This window comes from Lissotriton helveticus, chromosome 7 (genome assembly GCF_964261635.1).
Source record: "Lissotriton helveticus chromosome 7, aLisHel1.1, whole genome shotgun sequence".
NCBI lineage: Eukaryota > Metazoa > Chordata > Amphibia > Caudata > Salamandridae > Lissotriton > Lissotriton helveticus.
In genome coordinates, this window is record NC_136068.1 from 67,382,269 (window position 1) to 67,405,902 (window position 23,634).

Genomic DNA, 23,634 nt, shown 5'->3' on the forward strand with positions numbered 1-23,634 from the left:
CTTGCGTCTTTGTAGAGATTTATAGAACTCGATGGTTTCTACAGCAGGAGAACAAAATATACCACTGTTTACCCGTTTTACTTCCCTTTTGCCGCTTTACTTTCTCTTTAAACCCATTGTATTATAGACTTTCCTTGTTGTTAATACTGTAGATTCATTGCTAGGGTACCTGGTCTATCTATTTTTAGCTTATCGTGTGCGGGTCTCCTCACGTTTATCGTTTCTCTCTCTTTCGACCCCGTGCTGGCTGCCACCCTGGTGGCATGGTTATATTCTCTCTGGGATACCTCTGCCCTCCCTCCCTGTTTTTACAATACCCCATTCTTTTCCCGAGAGGTGAAGATGGTTATTGTCTAAACATACCACTAGCAAACTGCGGTAAGAACAAAACTGTTACATGCATGCAATACTATGCCTATACTCTAATGTTTAGATCCACAACTTTCAATACCTTACATTGGTTTAGAAATCTTTTTAATCAATATATTGTGGATATGATGGCAAAAATGATCACCGAAAGGCTCGACTTCATACGCCGCAATCAAACACAACTACGTGCAGAAAACTACATAAACTTAAAAGATGCACTCAATCAAGATCAGCACCTTCAAGCTTCGGATATTGGACAATACGTCATTTTACCCGCTACCTTCACTGGCTCGCCCAGGTACATGCATGAAAAGACACAAGATGCAATGACATATGTTAGGCACTATGGGAGACCTGATTTGTTCATCACCTTCACATGCAATACAGAGTGGCCAGAAATGAAAAAATAATTATTTCCTAAAGAAAGATCATGCGATAGACATTACATCGTTGCACGTGTATTCAATTTAAAAGTGAAAGCACTCATGAAAATATTAATGCAAAAACATATCTTTGGATATGCCAAACCTTACATATTTACCATTGAATGGCAAAAGAAGGGACTGCCACACGTGCACATCCTATTGTGGCTTGAACCTAAAATACAAGCAGACGAAGTGGATCTCATTATATCCGCTGAGCTGCCAGATCCTGTCAACGATGAACAACTATTTTTGATTGTTAAAAAGAACATGTTGCATGGCCCATGTGGTGAACACAACGTTCTATCACCATGTATGAGAAATGGTATTTGTACAAAAAAATACCCACGCCCTCTCACTAATGAAACAGAAACTGGTGTTAATGGTTATCCCATTTACCGTAGAAGGAGCCCACAACATGGCGGACAGACAATCACAATGACTGTTAGAGGCCAAGAAATTACTGTCGATAATCAGTGGGTGGTTCCATATTCACCTGTACTATGTCGCACTTTTAATGCTCACATTAATATTGAATACTGCCAATCAGTGAAATCTATTAAATATATTTGCAAATATATCAACAAAGGCTCAGATCAAGCAACTGCTACTATTGCAAACAAACATAATGAAATTGAAACATATCTCAATGGCAGGTATATTATTACTTCAGAGGCTGTTTGGCGCATCCTTCAGTTTAACATTCATGAAAGACATCCAACGGTCACACATCTAGCTGCCAAATGGACAAAGAGTATATTTTAATGAAAAAACAATGAACCGCGTAGCAGAAAATCCAACACCTACAACACTTACTGCCTTCTTTAAATTGTGTGCCACGGACACTTTTGCAAAGACATTGCTATACAAAGAGGTTCCACAATACTATACCTGGGGAAAAAATACTTTCACACGGAGGAAACGTGGTATTGACGTATTAGGCCACCCTGGAGTAAAAAAGGACTCGGCTCTTGGGAGAATGTACACTATTCACCCAAACCAATCTGAGTGCCTCCATTTACGCATTCTTTTACAACATGTTCTGGGACTTACAAGCTTTGAAAGTCTTTTAACCGTTCATGGACAATTAATGCCTACCTACCAAGCTGCATGTAAATCACTTGGACTCATTGAAGACGACCAACATTGGAAACATACTTTAAGTGATGCTGCCCTTTCAGATTACCCAAATCAACTACGCCAATTATTTTTTACTATTCTGTTATTCTGTAACCCTTCGGATCCTACGTCTTTATGGGAGGAATACAAAGAACATTTATGTGAAGATATACTACACAGAAAACAACAAGAAACACATGATGACTCAATACCATTCACTAATGACATCTTTAACCAAGGACTCATAGCAATAGAAGACTCCCTCTATGAACTAAATGAGAAATCTTTAAAAGATTTCAAACTGCCAGAAAGTTATAGAACAATACATAACACTAACAAAGACACTCAAATACTACTTTCTAATTATAACATCCATCGATATGTTGAACAACATTTACCAAACTTAGTTCCAGATCAAACGGTTGCATACAACACCATTGTTCAAAGTGTGGAAAGTAAAGAAGGTAAAATATTCTTCTTAGACGCACCGGGAGGAACAGGGAAAACGTACTTAATAAACCTCATAATAGCTAAAATACGCTCTTCAGGACTATTGGCTATTGCTGTTGCATCTTCGGGAATAGCTGCTACTTTGCTAACTGGTGGGAAAACTGCACATTCAACGTTTAAACTACCTTTAAATGTTTCAGTGGAAAAAGAGTCAACGTGCTCTGTACGCAAAAATGGACCCTTAGGAACACTGCTTCAAAGAGTCTCTCTTATCGTGTGGGACGAATGTACTATGACACATCGCGCACATATAGACGCCGTCAATAGAACTCTACAAGACATTCGAAATGTTAATACCATAATGGGTGCTGTTACTTTTGTGTTTGCTGGAGACTTCAGACAAACTCTTCCTGTTGTTCCAAGAGGAACACGTGCGGACATACTAAAAGCATGCTTAAAAGCATCACAACTCTGGGACTATGTTCAAACTCTCACATTACGCACTAACATGAGGACACATTTAGGTGGTGGAGATAGTCACTTTGCTGATCTTCTACTCCAATTTAGTAATGGTGAAGTACCTACCAATAACGACAATATTAATATTCACAACTTTGGTACGCCAGTGTCTACCTTACAGGAACTCATACAACATGTATACCTGGACATAGAGCAGATTGTTACAAAAGACTTCCGGTGAATTTGCGAAAGAGCTATAGTTGCATCCAGAAACTCAAGTGTCAACCATATCAATGAACACATACTACTACAAATACCAGGAGACACAAAAGTCTGAACCAATCAAACACTCACACCCAGTCTACAGATCTGGGTTTGATCCATCACCGTTCTTTAGCCCACTCTGCCACTCCAGTTCAGACATGGCCATATGCAAATCAGTCTGACCCTGTGCCTCATGGGAACAGTCCAGCCCGAACTGCCAAGCCATGCCTTCCCTGGACCGGAATCAAGCTTCCTAGGACCGGTTTCTGGCATTTCAGCCGTCTTCAGCCAGGCTTGCTTGAATCCAGTGGCAAAGTGAGCAAAGGACTCACGTCTGAGCATACCCTGCCAACTTATCACGAACAAAGCGGTACAAAAGGGGGTGGTGATGGACGGAGCATCTGAACCAATCAAACACTCACACCCAGTCAACAGATCTGGGTTTGATCCATCACCGTTCTTTAGCCCACTCTGCCACCCCAGTTCAGACATGGCCATATGCAAATCAGTCTGACCCTGTGCCTCATGGGAACAGTCCAGCCCGAACTGCCAAGCCATGCCTTCCCTGGACCGGAATCAAGCTTCCTAGGACCGGTTTCTGGCATTTGAGCCGTCTGAGCATACCCTGCCAACTTATGGCGAACAAAGCGGTACAAAAGGGGATGGTGATGGATGGAGCATCCCGCTTTGTTCCCCATACATTGGCAGGGTATGCTCAGACACGCGTCCCTTGCTCACTTTGCCATTGGATTCAAGCAAGCCTGGCTGAAGACGGCTGGAATGCCAGAAACCGGTCCTAGGAAGCTTGTTTCCGGTCCAGGGAAGGCACGGCTTGGCAGTTCGGGCTGGACTGTTCCCATGAGGCACAGGGTCAGACTGATTTGCATATGGCCATGTCTGAACTGGGCTGGCAGAGTGGGCTAAAGAACGGTGATGGATTAAACCCAGATCTGTTGACTGGGTGTGAGTGTTTGATTGGATCAGATGCTCTGTCCATCACCACCCCCTTTTGTACTGCTACAGACTGTCACCAAATGTGTGTATTCTGTCTTGTGGATTCTCACTATACTAAAGAGTAAAATGTGTTCCACAGTGCCCACCTGGGCTCTCAAAGAAAAGAAGGGCATCAGGTTGAGAGGCAATTGAAGAACACCCATGTCCAAGAAAGCCAGAGAGAAAGGTGAAAAGGCTCTCAGGGAAGGATCTACTTCCAAAAAAGAAAATACTGTAATTCCTGGCACTTATGGCATTGGCACTCCCATTTGACGTCGATCACCTTGACATAAGCAAAAGGCACAACTACACCTAGTTCTCCATTGAGATTAGGATCCATCCCAATGTCAAAGCTTCAGTGTCATTCAGCATCAAGTAAATCTTGAATGGCGAGAAATTTAAGATCTCATCATCCCATTCTCTGACACACTTGATGTCATACCATTCACCATCACTTCATTATAAAAATTAAATTTTTGGGCATCACCAACATTACACTGTCATCAAGTCACTCAGTACTGACCTGTTCTTCAGATGGAGACTCTGCAATGCCGACAGACTAAGGCTCATCCATGTAGGGATTCTAGTGCATCTGGGGCCTTTAGAGTTAACCATTGCATCGGAAGGTTCCATTGAAAGCTCATCCTCAGGAGCCTACTGTTCCGGATCGAAAATCTATTTTGGTGTCGCTGATTTGGAGAGAACTCCTTCTCCTCCACATTCACCTATGCCAGCACTGATGTAATCAGCAGAAGTGCTCCCTACTCTTCTTTCAGGTGACTTAAACTTAGATAAGCCTCATTCTAAACACAGATTAAAGGGGACTCTGTTTGTGTTTCCTAGTAGACCTGATAGAGGCTGAGATGATGGGGATACTTCCTCTTTGTATATCAATCAATCATAGTACTTGTAGAGCGCGCTACTTACCTGTGAGGGTCTCAAGGCGCTGAGGGGAGGGGGTGCTGCTACTGCTCGAAGAGCTATGTCTTGAGGAGTCTTCTGAAGGTGAGTAGATCTTGGTTCTGCCGTATGTGGGTACGGAGGGTGTTCCAGGTCTTGGCGGCAAGGTAGGAGAAGGATCTGCCGCCGGAGGTCGTTCGTTGAATGTGGGGGGCAGCGGCGAGGGCGAGGCTGGCGGAGCGGAGCTGGCGGGTGGGGGTGTAGAAGCTGAGTCTGCTGTTCAGGTAGGCTGGTCCGGTGTTGTGGAGTGCTTTGTGTGCATGAGTGAGGAGCTTGAAGGAGATCCTCTTGTCGACGGGGAGCCAGTGTAGGTCTCTCAGGTGGGGGGTGATGTGGCTGCGGCGGAGGAGTTTGACGATCAGTCGGGCAGAGGCGTTTTGGATGCGTAGTAGTCGTTGTAGGTGTTTGGCTGGGATTCCTGCGTAGAGTGCGTTGCTGTACTCCAGTCTGCTGCTGACGAGGGCCTGTGTCACCGTTCTTCTTGCTGCGGTCGGGATCCACTGGTAGATCCTGCGGAGCATGCGGAGGGTGTTGTAGCAGGAGGAGGAGACGGCATTGACCTGTTTAGACATGGAGAGGGAGGAGTCGAGGATGAATCCTAGGTTGCGTGCGTGGTTGGTGGCTGTTGGTGCTGTTCCCAATGTGGTAGGCCACCATGAGTCATCCCAGGCTGAGGGGGTGGGTCCAAGGATGAGTACCTCCGTCTTGTCCGAATTCAGCTTCAGATGGCTACTCCTCATCCAGTCGGCGACGGCCTTCATTCCCTCATGGAGGTTGGTTTTGGCGGTGTGTGGGTCCTTGGTGAGGGAGAGGACGAGCTGGGTGTCGTCGGCGTAGGAGATGATGTTGAGGTCATGCTAGCGGGCCACTCGTGCGAGGGGGGCCATGTAGACGTTGAACAGCGTCGGGCTGAGGGATGAGCCCTGGGGGACGTCGCAGATGATGTCGGTGGCTTTGGATCGGAAGGGTGGGAGGTGGACGCTCTGGGTTCTGCCGGAGAGGAAGGACGTGGTCCAGTCAAGGGCCTTCTCTTGGATTCCGGCTTCTAGGAGGCGTGTCATTAGAGTGTGATGGCAGACCGTGTCGAAGGCAGCCGATACGTCCAGGACGATGAGGGCTGATATTTCGCAGTTGTCTAGTTGGCGCCTGATGTCGTCTGTGGTGGCGATGAGGGCTGTCTCGGTGCTGTGGTTTCGTCTGAATCCGGACTGGGACGGGTCCAGTATGTTGTTGTCTTCCAGGTGGTGGGCCAATTGCTTTTTGACGATTTTCTTGATGACCTTTGCCGGGAACGGGAGCAGGGAGATGGGCCGGAATTTCTTGCGGTCCTCGGGGTCCGCCTTAGGTTTCTTGAGGAGGGCGTTGATTTCGGCGTGCTTCCAGCTTTTCGGTAATGTCGCTGTTTTAAAGGAGATGTTGATGACCTTCCGTAGTTTTGGTGCGATGGCTGCGTCTGCTTTGTTGAATACGTGGTGAGGGCATGGGTCTGACGGAGATCCTGAGTGGATGGAGTTCATGACCTTGCGTGTCTCGTCGTCGTTGATGTTGGACCAGGAGGTCAGGCAGATGGCGCTGGTGGTGTTCACAGGGGAGGTGGAGTCTGGCGTAGTCGGGGTGGTCGTGGTGTTGAAGCTGTCGTAGATGTCAGCGATCTTGCGGTGGAAGAAGATGGCTAGTGAGCCACACAGTTCTTGTGAGGGCGGGATGTCGTTGGCGTTGGCGCTGCGGTTGGAGAGTTCCTTTACGATGCTGAAGAGCTCTTTGCTGTTGTGTGCGTTGTTGTCCAAGCGGTCTTTGAAGGAGGATCTCTTGGCTAATCTGATGAGGTGGTGATGTCTGCGGGTGGCATCCTTGTGGGCTGCGTGGTTGTCCGTGTGCATTCGTGGAGCCATATTTTCTCCAGTTTCCGGCAGGCGCGTTTGGAGGTCTGAAGCTCGTCGGTGACCCAGGTGGCTCTCTTGCTGGCGTGGCTGTTGGAGGGTTTCTTGAGTGGAGCGAGGGTGTTGGCGCAGTTGTCGATCCACTGTCTGAGGTTGCGGGCTGCGGCGTTTGGGTTGGTGAAGTCGGTGGGTTGGTTGTGGGCGAGGGTGGCGATAAGCTGATCTTCAGTGACTTTGCTCCAGCAGCGGTGTGGCAGCTGTTGGGTGCGGTGGTGCGTAGTTGGTTTCTTGAACGTGAAATGGATGCAGCGGTGGTCGGTCCAGGGGAGTTCGGTGAAAAGGCTGAGACTACGTCTAAAAACGATAAATGAGGAGCCTGAAATGGAAAGCCAGGTGGGCAAAGAAAAAGGAGGAGATTAGATCAAAGCAGATGTCTTGCGAGTATGTCTTAAAAGAAGCAGTCAAAGCAGAAAAAATGTACCTGTTGGTGGAGCACTTTAGTCTAAAGGAAGGTAAGAACAGGGAACATGCTAGACAGCAGTTTCAAGAATTTTAGACTAGACATAGAGTGACTAAAGGACGGGGAAAGATAAGGAGCATACTAGGATGTCACAGTTGAATTACCCCTAAAATATGGGTACGGAAAAGAACTTTAGATTGTATTACGGGAACTCTGGGATATCATGTAACTATGGTTGAAGGCGATGTGGGTTTCTGTGGAGAAGACAGGGTCCGGCTTGTGGCCGGCGGCGTGGGTGGGTGCGGTGATGAGTTGTCTGAGGCCGAGGTTGGCGATCAGGGTGGCGGAGTTGGCGTTGTTGTTGTTATCGAGGTGGAAATTCAGGTCGCCGAGGAGGATGTAGTCAGTGGAGGCGAGTGCATGGATGCTGGCAAGGTCGGCGATGGAGTCGCTGAACTGAGCCCAGGGTCCGGGGGGTCTATAGATAAGTGTTCCTCTGAGGGTGGTGTTGGGATCGGTCTGGATCCAGAAGTGCAGGTGTTCGGCGGTGTTGAGGGTGTCGTCTGCGTGGGTGGCGACCTTGAAGGTGGACTTGTGGACGATGGCAATTCCTCCTCCGATTCCATTGGCGCGATCCCTGCGGGTGATCTTGTAGCCGTCCGGGATGGCTATGGCTATGGCGATGCCGGACGCCAAGGAGTGGCCATGGTTCTACAGGTCTCGGTCAGGAAGGCCACGTCTGGGGCGGAGGTGTCGAGCAGATCCCAGAGCTGGACGTCGTGTTTTCGTGCAGAGCGGGCGTTGAGGAGTATACAGCGGAGGTGGTTGGGTCCAGTCCTTGGAGGTTTGATGGTTCTGTGGCAGGTGAAGCTGCAGGTGCGGCAGGAGAAGGGTCCGTGGGTCGGTTTCAGGGCGGCCTGGAATCAGGTGTGGTTTCTGCCGGCGTTGAGTGCGTGGAGGGAGGAGCAGCGAGTGGGCAGGAGACGGGGCCGCAGGGGAAGTAGCGGTGAGAGGGGGAGCGGGAAACTGGCGGTACGGCACGACCAAAACAATGTGGGCAAAGAGCGAAGAAAGTAAAACACAAGGCAAAAGCGAGAAATGTGTGCAGAAAGCGAAGAAAAGTGAAGAAAAGTAAAACACCAGGCAAACAGATAATGTGGGCAACAGCGAGGAAAAGTACGACAGTGGGGAATCCTAGGCTTGAAACCCCTACCAGCCGTGGCAGAGGCACAGCACAGCAAACCGGAGCTACGAGGGGAGAGAGCAGGCTCCTGGCCAAGGTCAGAAGTCCTGCTCACGCTCACCACGCAGTGGAGGCAATTTATGGGGGAGCAGCAGTGAGAGGGGGAGCGGGAAACTGGCTGTACGGCACGAGCAAAACAAACAATGTAGGCAAAGAGCGAAGAAAGTAAAATACAAGGCAAAAGCGAGCAATGTGGGCAGAAAGCGAAAAAAAGTGAAGAAAGTAAAACACCAGGCAAAACAGACAATGTGGGCAACAGCCAGGAAAAGTACGACAGTGGGGAAACCTAGGCTCGAACCCCTACCAGCCTGGGCAGATGTGCAGCACAGCAAACCGGAGCTATTAGGGGAGAGAGCAGGCTCCTGGCCAAGGTCAGAAGTCCTGCTCTGTGAACTTCTTTGACAGAATAGCCACTAGTTCTGTGCTGCTGTGTTCTTCCCACATCTTCTCACTGTAGCTGTGTTCTCACTTCTAGTCAGTCTCAGTGTGAAACTTGCTACATGGAACTGGGAGCTTGGGTAATTAAAAATAAGGTACAAACATAGAAGCACAGGAAGAGACGGATTGCACAGAAACAAAACACAAACAGAATGTGCACATTTATGCATGCCTGTATTTTCATGTGTTAGCACATGAAATCCAGACCAATTGCCTTTCACAATTCTTGTTTTAGAATCGCCTTGAATCAGGTGGCTAGCTTTTTGTGCTTCTCAAACTATTTTTCAAACAAATCGTGCAGTGTTTGCCTTATGCATTCCTTACTATCACTTGAGCGCTAATAATCTCATTCCTCAGTTGAGCAGCCAATGACCCATTCAAAGCATCTCTGAAAAATAAGGTTGAGGTTCAATGAATGATGCTACAGTCACACAGTTGTTCCAGGAATGATGCACCACCTTAGCATTCCAGGGTAATGTCAGAGAGTTATGCTGGCTTGTTGGAGTCATGTCACGGGGTAACATCAGGTTTCTTGAGCCACTCCTTATTCCAAGTGCTTATGATGATGATGTCACTGTCTGACTTCAGAATGCAAAACTGGTGTTGTAGTCTGGTGTCAGGATCCTAGAATGATGCTTTAATCTGAAGTCATGCTTTTTGAGTGATTTTCCAATCCCAGGTCTGGTTTTTTCGATAAGTGATGTCACAGTCTGGCTCCCAGGTCTTGTGCCCACATGCATCAAACTGAATTGCATTCGCAAACGGTGCGAATCGCAAAATTCGGCCGTTGGCGAATGCAAATCTTTGTTTTGGGATGCATTAACCTTTTTGGCTTTTTCGCAATTTAAGAAATCGCAATTTATTTGCGATTTCATAAATTGCGATTGCATTTAAGAAATCTAAATTTTGCGATTTCTTAAATGCAATGCATCATCTGAAACAATTTGCGAATTAGCAGATTAGAAGTGTTAAGTTAGCATGAAGTCAACCTTCATGGTAATTTTAGAAAAGTTTCAAAAATGCACAAAAGTGCATTTTTGACACTTTCATTTTTCACTCACACATGCCCTTGGGCATGTATGTGTGAAAAATGGACTGTATGTTACATTTCAGGGGTGCAGGGGGTGTCCTTTGGACCCCCCCCCTGCACCCTAGAAATTGCATTCTCATTTTGCGATTCCTTAATTGCGAATCGCAAAATGAGAATGCCTTCCGGCCCATAGGAATCAATGTAAAGGGATTCCTTATTTGCGATTTGTAAAATTGGGAATCGCAAATAAGGAAAAATAAGAAATCGCAAAAATATATGCGAATTTTTAATGCATAGGTATTTGCGATTTCTAAATTGCGATTCCTTAATTTTCGCAATTATGGAATCGCAAATACCAACAATGATGCATGTGGGCCTTGGAGTTTTGTCACAGCCTGAGACATAGATCCTGGATTGATGTCACAGTGTCAGGTCAGGTTCCTGATGTGGTTTCATGGTCTGCAGCAGGTTCCTGACCTGGAGATTTTGGTGTGGCCCAGGTTCCTGGAGTGAGGTTTCTGAACTGTTAAAGTCTGATATTGCAGTAGTGAAGTACCCTCATGCACGCAGATCAATTATTTCTAGCAAGTGAGTAGCAACTGCTACCACAGACATGCCCTTTAGTGCCCCTTGCACTGCACTTGCTACCCCTGGGCACTGATCATGAAGACAACAAGAGGAATCTAAACTAAGTAGGACTCTTAACAGCCATAGAGAATGCCCCTCATTGTCCCTCTTCTAGCCCCTCAGCAGCATAATCAAGGCTACCGAGGAGCTGAGGGAGGGACAAATGGTCAATATTGTGACATTATCAGGTGTCAAAGCGAGCATGATGTTATGGCTGCTACCCCTAGCAGTCTGTTGAGTAACATCAATAATGTCACTGTGTATCCGGTTTCTAACGGTGAAATCCTCCCCCTTTTACCACCCTACTCCAGAAAGCTTCTCATCCAGGGTCTCATCCTTTCCAGGCTGGATTATGGGAACGCCCTATATCTAGGTGCCCCAGAGACTGTCATAAACAAACTCCAACTCATCCAGATCTCGGCAGCTAGACTGCTCACAGGAACAAAAACACGATTTTCAGTGAAACCCGCCCTGAGATCCCTTCATTGGCTCCCACTCCGGGAAAGAATCGAATTCAAGTCCCTATGTATATCTCACAAAATCCTCCAGGGCAAAGCCCCCCCTATCTTGAGAGGCCTGATCACTCCCTACAAAGCCAACAGAGTGTTAAGATCAGATTATTTCTTCCTTGCGAACACTCCCGAACGGGTGGACGTCTCTTCTCCCACAACGCCGCAAAGCTCTGGAATTCCCTTCCCCTCAACATACGCAAAGAAGCCAACCTCCTTAAATTCCGCAAACTCCTAAAAACCTTCCTCTTTCCCTAGCTTACTCCTTCTCCTTAGCCACGTCCATACACAGAGCGCTAGGACCCCCATGGGTAGCCACGCGCTTTATAAATCCAATTCCATTCCATTCCATGTCTCAGCAATCGATAGGAAGGTGGGATTTGAAGAAATGAGAGTTGGAAGCATCAGAGTATAGGGGTGAGTTATTGAATGAAGCTGAATGTATTTGCTTTCCTTTACAGCTACAGTGGCTCCCGGCATGAAACAAACATGGTGCTGATTGAGATTCAAATGCCATCTGGATTCTCCCCTCCGGCACAGGTGAAAGATCAGGTAAGAAGCATCAAGAATCTGCATAAACTAATCTGGGTACTGCAGAGCCCAGTACATGGATGTCTAATACATTATGGTCTCATCAGGCCACACCAGCAACTGAATTATCGGAATCTGCTAATTTCAATTAACATATAATATGCTACTCTGTTTTAGGTTTAAACTTATAATAATTTATAAAACCCCAGTAAAAGAAACACTGGTCAACACCTACACAACCACAAACTTAAATGGCTTTAAACAGTAGGAAAATGAAAGACAGTGAGCCATTTGTATTTCTTCCTGAAGGGGCCAACCTAATGTAACTTTGATAAACAAGGTAGCAGCAACAAAGACTGATCCAAGAGTATTCTGCTTGAGTTTTGTTGTTTAGGAATTCCACTAAAATATTGTTTCTTCTTTCTTTTGTTTCATCCAGTCTTGTGTGCTTGGATTGCATGTGCAGGATTTGGTTCTGTGTTTTAGGTCTTATCTAATTATTACATATGCTGTAGAGAATCTGAAAACATTAAAACCATATTTGATTTTTTGCATTGTATAATTATTTCACTAATTAATGAAATGGCGGACTCATAAGAATCTTGGCCAACATGTACCATCCTATCCCATTTCTCCACATGCACAGAATGGGTAAAACCCTTCAATACATCAGCCCCTGTTTTTAACAAGTCAGCATTGATAGCAGGTCACCTGTCAAACACCCCAAGCTTTAAACATTTACTGCAAGGTGTAGTGACAGGCACTTGCATAGGGGATAGTGATAAAAACATGACACATGACTTTCCACTTAAAAACTAAATTCATATCTGCAAGGTGTCCCAATGTTATGTGTGGTATCTTCAGCTAATCCTGCCTTTTTACCCACCTGCACTTTATTTGTGGGGTTTTGAGCCAATAGTTACAATGGGCCCGATTCACAGAACTAACTGAAGACAAAATCCTAAACTTACTACTTTTGGTATTCACAGAAGTTAGGATTTTGTCTTAAGTTTGTCTTAAGACAGACTTAAGACGAAATCCTAACTTCTGTGAATACCAAAAGTAGTAAGTTTAGGATTTTGTCTTAAGTTAGTTCTGTGAATCGGGCACAATGTTCACAGCAAAATTTCCATTCCCAGAATACAATGTGGTGTCAGTGGTGGTCCGGACAGATTTAAAGTGAGATATTTGACATGAGAAATCCTACGCAAATAAACACTGAAAACAGTAAGCCTACATATATTGTTACAGGGCTCATTTGTATTCATTTTGTAGGCAAGAAAAGGAAGAAAGTCATAGTGAGGTCAGCTAGAATTAGAACCTAGAGAAATAGGGATGCAGGCAGGTTGTGATACAAGGGGGATGGGGTAGGGAGAGCTGTGTGCTGCCGTAGTATACAATGAATATACTGAATATACTGATTTCACAAGCTAGAAGCATTTGGTGAAGGTGGAAACCGATATAAAGCCACTGATTGGTTCACAAAGGTGGTACGTACACTCCACTCCTTCCTCAGTTGCAGGCCAAAGGTGATGGCATGTCCTCTCTAAAAATAGTGAGGATGGGGAGAGATGTTACAATCCACTGGCTTCAACCCCCACTTCAACCCCCACTTGTTTCTGGAATGTTCCCCACAGCAGAACCAACATCCCTTTGAATAATGGTCTACCTGTGCATACCTTCTTCATGAAGTATATGGTTCTGTCAGGGTTAACTCTATAACATTCCTGACATCACACTGGCATTGGTACAGCTGTGACATCTAGTTGTCTTTCAGTCAATGGTAGTACTGTATTCCTGGGGGGAGCAGAAGTAAGCACATTCAGCAGTTATAAAGAGTGTGAAATGTAGAGTAACATTGCACTTACGCCCACCGGCAAGCTAGGGTAAACTGTGCTGCAGTAGTACCACCCATCAGGGTATAACATTGAGCCATAATGTCCTAGAAGTATCTGTTACCTTAGCACATGGGTTCAACATATGCCTAGAAACAAATTTCAGTAAACTAATGTTAGATCATTTTTTTGTCTCATCCACAGCTCATGGGGAATGACTTTGTGAAACGAGTAGAACTGTCCGGCAACTCCGTCACCATCTACCTCCTGAAAGTGAGTCAAATTCTGCTGTGAGAGTTGGCATTTGTAGCAGTGGGCAGAGAAAATATGTTAAGTCACCTGGGGCCTCATTTATGAAAAGTGACGCATAGCTGCGTGAAAACAGCGATGCGTCACTTTTCACTGCGCCCTCCTTGAGACACCAATGATGCGTCATATTTACAGTATGACGCATCATGGCGCAAGGAGGTACAGACACGTCAGTATTTCTGACGTATCTGTACGGCGCAAAAGTGACGCATTGCTGGAGTGAGTCACAAAAGTGACGCAACTCCAGCAATGTGTCCTTTCACATGGGGCAAGCCCCATGTGCAGGGGCTTGCGTCAGTCTTACGCCTGCTGTGAGGCAGGCGTAAGAAATTGACGCATTTGTGTCCTAGAAGTGGCGCAGTGAAATCTTATAGATTTCACTGCGTCACTTCTATGACCCTGTCTTGTGTCAGAACGCCCCCCCCTGCATACATTATACCATGCGTAGGTATAATGTAGCGCAGGGGGTTACAAAGTGATGCATCTACCTAGATACGTCACTTTGTAAATATGGTGCAACAAGGCACATTTTTTACGCTGCTGGTGCGTCACAAAAAGTGAAGCACCGGCGGCGTAAAAGTGATGCACAGCCTCATAAATGAGGCCCTTAGTTTTTACCAGTAAAAGTTCACAAATTACTCCCAGGTTTGGTTTCCTCCTCAAACAATGGCAGAAGAAGTACCACGATTATGTTAAAAAAGAGCCTGCATTAAGCACCTGTGGGGTTTTAATTTATAAGAACGTCTCAGGGCCGATTCACAAAGGCTTTTTGTCTACTCACAAAATCCGAGGGTAAGTTACACTTTTGAAGTAAATTTACACTTGAATTTTGTGAAATGTCAAAACGTAGTAGGCTTACTCAAAAGTGTAAATTACTCAAAACTGTAAGTTTCCTTTGTGAATCAGATCCATAGGCTGTATCTGACTGAGCACATACAATACTCACGTAAATGTTGATCTTAATGGTTTTCCTCATCTGCCACTACTTCTGAATCTCAATGCTCTAGTACAGCAAAGCTGAGACAATCCTCATCCGCTCGCATTGGCCATGAACAATGGTGGTACACATATTTTCTGCAACTGCCCATTTTGCCACGCAGGAACCTTCACGCAGGGCCTGATTCACAGAACTAACTTAAGGCAAAATCCTAAACTTACTACTTTTGGTATTCACAGAAGTTAGGATTTTGTCTTAAGTTTGTCTTAAGACAAATTTAAGACAGACTAAGTTAGAATTTTGTCTTAAGTCTGTCTGAAGTCTGTCTTAAGTTTGTCTTAAGACAAAAACCTAACTTCTGTGAATATCAAAAGTAGTAAGTTTAGGATTTTGTTGAAGTTAGTTCTGTGAATCGGGCCCTCAGACGGGATCTCCTACAGAGGATTACTCACAAAAGTAATTGACCCAACTTTACACCATTGAGCTAAGTACCTGGCTTTAGACTACTTCCAAATATGCCCGCTTTGGCTTTCCAAATATCTGTGTGCGCATACTGACAGAACCCGATCAATCTTCTACAAAATCTTGAGCACCTGCCACCAGGTAACAGTACTGCCCTATCTTAACCTAACCTGCCTAAACTCCCCCTGCAGTTTGAATTCATTAAAATACATTTGGCTCCCATCACCACCTACTGGAAATGTTATTCACAGGCATCTTTTTCACCTTTCCAGTGATAAAAGGTTTCCCAGAGGCATTTAGGAAAGTATTTTCTCTGAATTGGAAACCCTTACCTTCTTGAACATAGTCTGTTCAAAGTTGATGGGTCTTTATTTTGAGACTGTGACAAAGTGGTTCCCAAACACCTAACCTGGAAATAAGTTCTTCTTTTGGTTTTAGCATCCATTAGGAGGACAACTGGCCTCCAAGCTCGATGTACCAAATATTCTTACAGTTCCCCCTTATAGTGACATCTCGCTAAGGACTCATCCTTGTTTTTCATGCTGAAGTGATTTCTGTTTTCTACATGAGTTGCCTATTTCCAGTCCAACCTTTCTCCATCAGAGTGTGCTTTCTTGGATGAGAAAAGGGCCTGATTTAGAGTTTGGTGGGCAGACTTTTGGTATAGCATTGCTATAGCTATAGAATATGCTGTAGGCTATAAGGAACTTGTAATTCGACGGACGGGATATCTGTCGCGTTTGTGATGGAGTAACCCTGTCTCATGAACTCGAAATAAGGCCCTAAATGCAAGGGAAACAGCTCCTCATTAATGATTGATCTGTTCAGTTTGAGATAATAGCTTATAAACAGTCCATAGATGGAGGGATGCAATCTTCATCATACTGTGGCTCTCATAAGTGTTAACAAGCATTTGCATTGCAATCGGTCACGCCTTTGGAACCTTATATGTATTTAGCTATGCAGCACATTAGCCTGGGTGCTGAAACATCTACTGCTCTTTAACAAGGAGAGAAAGTAAGCACCAACCTGCGTGACACGCCAGGTATGGGAATACATGGAGAGAAATATTGCCTTTCAGCTGGAAATGGTATAGTCTAAAGCTCTGTTTTTAAAATAAAATCAGGGCCTTCGGTGGTCATATCACTGAAAATGCAGGATTTGAAAAAAATATTGTCTACGGGTGCTCGTGGAAGACAATTTCTATGGACTGGAATCTAGAGAATGCTAAAGTGGTTTTGGTATTTTACTGACCTCTGCTGGTCGTCTTTTATCAAAAAAGTTAAATAGAGGCAGTTGCCAAAAAAATAAAGTACCTCAGCAGAAAGCAATTCTGGTATTTTACTGACCTCTACTGGTCAATTTATAGCAAGACAGTTAAATAGAGGCAGTTGAACAGAAAAAAAAGGCCCCAAGCGCAAGTAGACAAGTCCTAGGGCTGATCTTCAGAGCCCACAAAGTACACACACACATAAGAATATACTAAAGTATATACAAGAGGTCTTGAATGCTCGACCAAAAAAGCTGTCATGTTTGGCTCTCCCAGAGCCCTCAGCTTGAATGCCACATTCTAAATTTGGTAATTCACTGCTGTTAAGTAGCATCGTGGGTTCCAGATCTCATAACTCACTTTTGCTACATCATGTAGGAATTCCAGTCTCGCTTGGCTGGGCTCTGTGAGAGCCTATCAGAGCAGCGCTGGAATGCAGGGAGCACGGCTTCTCTAGAAGAGGGAAGGGAAAGTGGAGAAGTGTGGCTCACTGGTTAGAGGAGGCAGACCTGGAAGCAGAGGTCAGCCCGGGACCAGGGTTCAATTCCCCGCCTCGGCGGGTCTTGAGTCCTAAAAAAATGTCCATGGACTTGACAATTCTCGCTCCGGTGCCTACTCGATTCACGGGTTCACACTCTGCGACTCTGGGCAATAGCTTGCTTAATCTCCACAACGGCCCCTCGCGGCGGGATGCCTGGCTTTCACCTTGCGGATACCCTGCCGGGTTATCTCACAGGGGAATACCAGGACGGGTTCCCTAAGCAAGCGCTTAGAAACCGCTTGGTGATTTGCGCTATATAAATTCCTGTACATTTACATTTACAAAGCACAGAGAGTGGTGGGGGCATGTGCTGTGAGTTTGTTGCTTTTTTATTTGGGACAGGTTGGAGAAGCCATGCTATGTATGGTTCCTCCATTGCTCCTCTGCCCTTGCTTATCAGTTGAAATCAGGGGTAGTTGATTTGCAGGGCCATACCTAACTCAAAAATATAGATTGGTAACAATGAGCTACAGGGATATTTTTCACCTCAGGGTTCTGAGTGACATTGTAGATAACTTCAGCTTCACTCTTGTTGTCACTCGGAACCCCTTGGTGAAAAGTATTCCCATAATTCACAGTTAACCATCTATAATTCTATATTTAATACTACCTGAGTGTGCACTTTTCTCTCCATTGAGCAACCTGCTTAAGATGTCTCCTCATAAGACTTGTGCTGTTAATCTCATGTGATGGAGTGCTCTGTGCTAAAGATGTTGTACTTATCTGGACATTATTCTCAAACCTGTTCCCACTGTGCTTCCTGGAAGAAAACATTCAAAGTAATACTATTGGGTGGGAGACCTCATGTCTAAACAGGAGCACCCGATTTTTTTTCAGTGCCTGATGGCTTCAAAAATGGCCATCATGAGATTGTGAACAAAAACAAGCTCACTCTCTGATTGCTTGCTAGTATGAGTGGTCTTGGAGTTCTTTAGCTCTGGAGGCTGGGTGTACCTAGTACTGGTACAGATGGCATGTCTTGCTTTTTGCTTTTCATCTTCCCAGCCCTCCTGTTTTAATGACAATGTATGTGTCAGACATACCTACTAGTTGTCTTTAGCCAGACAAGCCACTTTCTAGGTGTTCATTGATGAGGTAGTGCATGAAAATGCCTGAGTCTGCCTAGATACTTAGAAACAACACTGGAGAAATAGTATTAGACCTCTCAGGTTGTGTATACTTTACCTGACTGTGTGTGTTTGTGGGTTCTGTATGTGTGTGCCATGGCAGCAGGTGGAACCAATATGACGCGTGCAGCCGTTGGCATCCAGGACGTGAGGGAGGCTGGCAGTTACATAGAAGTCTCTTGAGCTTGGTTTTAGGAACTTGGGGTGCTGTGGGGTGATGGTTAAGATTGCCCCCAGCACACATAGCAGGAACACAGACAGAGTGCTTTGTGACTGAAGCCAATAGATGCAATACAGCAAGTCATTTTACATGAGCTAGAGTTGCATGCAACATACCTGTGTAAGCTGTAGGGAGTGTGCAGTTGTCCCAAAAGGCTCAGATGAATTACCTGGATTTATGCCTTTGTTTGATTCCCTCCTCAAATTTGCCACTGTCACCCTGAATTCATAGATGTAATTCCCTATGCTTTTCTTCTGGGGTTAACACTGACCAGTTGTAGCAGTTGAAGTTTTCTTCTGCATGTTACAACCTCAATTGTGGCTTACCTAGAGACTGGGGCAGGAGGGGCAAGAGGTTCTAGTGCCATTCATGGAGTAAAAAATTATAACTAAATATTTGCACCTGCTTTCATTTCACACCCCTTGTCATACTATGTGCATGGTTGCTCATTTGTGCCAGTCCATGTGACTTTAGCGGGTTAGCGTTGCCATTAATACGTGATTGCATTGTTCCCACCCTGAACCGTCCATGAGCCATACATTATAGGTGCTTCCATGCTACGCTCAAGCCTCTTGTGGCACAAAATTGATCTATGCGGTTGTTTGCAGTGTTTTGTGTTGCTTGAGCGTTAAAAGTTGGTTGGCTCAGACGTCACCTCTCTCCCAGCCTCTCCTGTTGACGTCTCTCCATCTTCTCATCCTTTCTCTCCTCTGCAGATGGATAGCCGTACACACACCTACTCTTTCACAGCCAATCAGGTGGAATTGGTGGAAGACCGTCAGCCAGCACTAGTCAAGGTGTATGATTACTATGAGCCAGGTGAGCTCCAGCCCAAACAGAGGATCTAGGTGTCTTAGACCTTGAGGGAATGACCCTGATGGGGGTGAGAAAATGGTGGGTCCAGTCTGGGATCATATCATGCTCAACCGTGTAAGATGTTTAAAGCCTCAGGGTGCCATTTTCTTTCCATTTTATGGGGTTAAATGAAAAGATCAAAGGACAAACCAGACTTTAAACTAGGCCTCATGGCCAGAGAAAATGTAGACATTTTGGTAATTTTGTGTTACTCCTGTGAAGCAAAAACCCCTAGAATTACACGATTTCACTCACGTAATTTTGTGTTGTTTTAGACAAAACTACCTACCCAAGAGCAGAGGAACCGCTGCTGCTGTTCATCTACAGTGGCTTTAGTTAGTATTAGCTTGGCGCAAAATGTGTCCTCTGGTCTATTTGAATGTGAAAGTGTATTTTGTGCTAAGAAAACAACACTAAATGCAGAGTTGCGCCTCGTGTAATCCCCTGTAATCTCAAGTAATTTCCTATGATTTTGTGTAATTAGGCAACAGCAAATTATGCAAGTTACACCCACCCTTACTTTTAGCTGCCCTTGAGCAGTTCAGTCTTCCAGGTCAATGAAAACCTGCACAGTATTCTGTTGTGAGTGACTTCCAAAGAAGCATTGCTAACACTGCAAGGGTTCTGCATCCATTGAGTGAACATTTAGACCAAGAAGGAGCCAAAAAGACAAGATGCAGCAGTCTAAGATCTGGATGGGATCTTTTTTGTTATTTTGATTCTCAGGAAGTGTTGCCAGTTTGAGTAAAACACAATGGAGGAACTGTCCTAACACATTGGCGAGAGCACCAATGTTCTCCTGGTAGTGGAGCAGCTGTAGCTTTTTGAATATGCCAAGTTTTCATTGCATTTTAAAGGGTTTTCTGGACTCTGTCTGCAATCCTAATGAGTACAATTATAGAAAATGCATTACTTTTAAAATTGCACAAGAGAGTAGGCTCCAATAAAACTAGTCACCTTTCAGTTGATTATGAATGTATTTGGGTGTTAAACTGGTACTAATCAGGTGAACAATTGGTCCAGACTGTGTTAACATGTGTAAAAATTAGAAAATTCTGAAGTAATACTATCATCATCATCATCATAAAATCTTTATTTCGGTAGAAATACCATAAAAGCACAGATAAAAACGTATAACAATGGTACAGTTAGAATATATTCACAATTAAGCATAGCAAATAATTTTACAGATCACATGAAAAACTAGGGCAATGAATACGTTTCTGGTAAAAACACAAAACAAAACAAAATTAATCATTTGTCTTATGTGCCAAACTTAACTCTGGGTAGTTAGAACTCTGCCGATGCGCCACATGGCTGCCAGAAAATACGAAACGGCAAAAACAATAGGTCCGGAGGTAGCAGTCTTTAGTACTCTAAGTGCATGTCACACTGCCGGAAACCAAGATTTTTACACAATGGAACGAGCCAGTACTTCCTGGGTTTGTGATAAGCAGGACAAAAAAAGAAGATATGTAACTCCGATTCGCTATCACATTCACTAAGAGGACATTTTTTCGGGGCGGGCATTGTCCAATTACTAGTAAAGACTCGTAAAGGTAATACACCATGCCTCCATTGCACATACAATTTTCTGGCTACAATAGGGTAGATAACATCTAAAAATCGTTCGAAGTAATATGAGTCTTTAACCATAAGAAAGGAAACAATTCTAGAGCCATTTTTGGGATTACGCAGGGCCACATTCAGGTTCTCAGCACGATATGCCTTCGTGAGCATGATGGCCGAAATCTCTTTGCAGCCCCGCTCAGTCCATAGGACAGGAAATCCCAGCCTTGTGAATTCTATCTTAAAATGTGGAACATTATGCTGCATAATTTGTCTTTCTGGATAAAATTTAGCATTCTTGCAGATATTTCAGAAATAAATCTAGAAGAGTCATGACTGATGCCTTCACGCTGAGTTCTGTCAAGGGGAGTGCCATTGTCTTGTCTGATCACTGTGGAAATGGCAGCATCCCCTGTGTACATTGATGACATCACAGAGTGTGAGGGATGTGCAGACATCATCGCACTTGTAGGTACTTGAGAGATAGTGAAAGCATGTGCACCGTGAGCATCATTATGAGAGGTAGCGAGGCGTGAACATCAGAATTCTACCCCCATCAATAGAATGTTGAGGTGGCATCCTTAGCACTGTGATTGGACCTTAGCATCCTTAGCACTAACGAAGTTAGCTAACAAAATTCAGCAGCAAATCACAATCGTCAACAGTGGTAAAATAGCACTGCTGCAGTTCTTCAAGTACATAAAATGCCAGTCACCCCAAAAATGGGTCAGAGACTGTGTCTCATCTTGGTGCTCCCAAGCCAGCCCATAATGTGATATGGCCCATTGCATCTGCCACATTTTGGGCTGACTAGTGCCTTAAATATTTGAAGAGCTATAGCAGTGGTATTTTACCGCTATAGCTAGAGGTAAATGGTGGGCAGTAGAACTTTAAAAGAATCCTCTGATTTTGGCCAAAACTATAGCAACATTTGATGACAAATGTAAAGTAAACAATAGGGCATACCTTAATAGCATATGCAAAGGAACTTAACAAAATTAAACATAATAGGACACAACCTAGAACAGTCAAAATTGAACACAAATCAACAACCGCAGTACAACACACCATCCATGCTATGATGTAGCACAAAACACAGCAGCACAAAAAGCAACAGAGCACATCACTACCAATGCAAAATGCCACACAATAAATTCTAACAAACATTTCTTCCACACATTACCACCTCAGGAAACCTGCTTTCATAATGTTCTGGTAAAAGTAGTGCACACCAAGCACCGCCTTAACTTACCGCAAGGCACATGAAATAATGGCAGTCAAAAAAGTTTTGTAATCTGGGCCCACCTTTTTTTGACAGTATCTTGCACAAGGGAGCAGAATCCTTTTGTTTGTAGGTTTGGAAGGCACCTCAGGGCTGGCCTGATGCCTCATTTATACACAGGTCTTTGTGTAGTGGGGCAGGCAGGAGAGTGGCTCGGAGCATGGCATGGGTGAAGAAGGTTGCCAAGCTGCACCAGTTTTGCAACAGTAAGAAGGGTTTCCTGATGATTTCAGAAGTGCACACCCCTACCCATGACATCCATTCATCACATGTGAGCCTTGGCCATGATGCTCTGCCCATCAGGAAAAGTGGACCCTCAGGCTGGTACTTGTGAAAGCAGGAAAGCCCCAATCAGGCTGCCAGTGCCACATACACACCTTTGCATCTTAGTGCAAAAGTGTCTATATCAACTCCAGCAAAGGTTTTGTACTGGTAAGTTATCCTCCCAGTACAAATCTCTACACTTAGACTAACTTTTGAAGTTTGTCATTTTTTCTATGTGTGCTGTACTGTGCAGAACACATGCAAAGTCAGAAAATATTGGAGAAAGAAAGGAATTTCTCCTCGATAACACCATGGTGAAAAGTGTAATATTTTGACGAAACCCTTCTACTTTTTTTTTTAACATATAGTATTTTCCATCAAAACCATGGGCGGTTGCATGGGAACACCTATGTACCACCCATGAAACACCCCCCTTAATGCTAAGTAATGCAATGCTTTCAGTTACTTTCTAGATCAAAATCATTTTTGCACTGGAAAGTAAATTAAAAAAAAAACATTTTGACCCGTTTTATGTCACTTTTGAGACACAAAGGTCACATCAAATGTTAGTAAATATACCTCTTTGAGTTAATGTATGCGCTCAAGATGCCAAAAAGAAGTGCACAGACCTCTTCAGCGCCAGTGCGGGGTAGACAACGGCATCATGGTATGGCCCAAATGTATATCCTGAGTGTTTAAAGTATTTCTTCCATGTATTAGGTTGGGGCAATGTTTGAATGTGTATTTGCAGTCCTATGGAACAACGAACCTGAGGTATAAGTGGTGGGGATGGGAGGGGAGCGGACTAAGGTACGTGATATATAGTATATTTGTGTCAAATACTAGGTGAATGAAACTTTTTTACATTTTTTGTTTCAGGAGAATACGCTGAAGTGCTATATACTCCCGTCATTGAAAGTAAGAGACGCTGTATATTACCTAAAGACTTCTAAGCACAATAAAAACGTATTCTGTGAAGACGTAACTGCTGACTTGTACAAGGTTTGATAGTGTCTTAATATACGGCACATCACTTGGTGCCATTCAGTTTATAATCTGTGCAAGATGACAATTTTTATACTATCGGAGACGTCAGTCCTGCTGTCAGTAAATTTATAATCTACCAGCTTACCCGTCGCGCGTTGCTGCGATCTCCGAAGAAAGGAAATTCAAGGAAACTCGTTATGATAACATTCAATTTACATTGTG

General features: G+C 44.5%; 1 protein-coding gene across 1 annotated transcript in view; it reads left to right on the forward strand.

The window, feature by feature from the left end:
• LOC144768928 (alpha-2-macroglobulin-like protein 1) overlaps positions 1–23,378 on the forward strand; it is a 451,046-nt gene extending 427,668 nt beyond the window's left edge. Inside the window, exons 32-35 of the mRNA XM_078652935.1 lie at positions 11,685–11,775; positions 13,794–13,862; positions 19,172–19,274; positions 23,305–23,378. Of these exons, the coding sequence (XP_078509061.1) occupies positions 11,685–11,775; positions 13,794–13,862; positions 19,172–19,274; positions 23,305–23,378 (337 nt within the window). The remainder of the gene's footprint in view (positions 1–11,684; positions 11,776–13,793; positions 13,863–19,171; positions 19,275–23,304) is intronic.
• Positions 23,379–23,634: the final 256 nt, after the last annotated feature.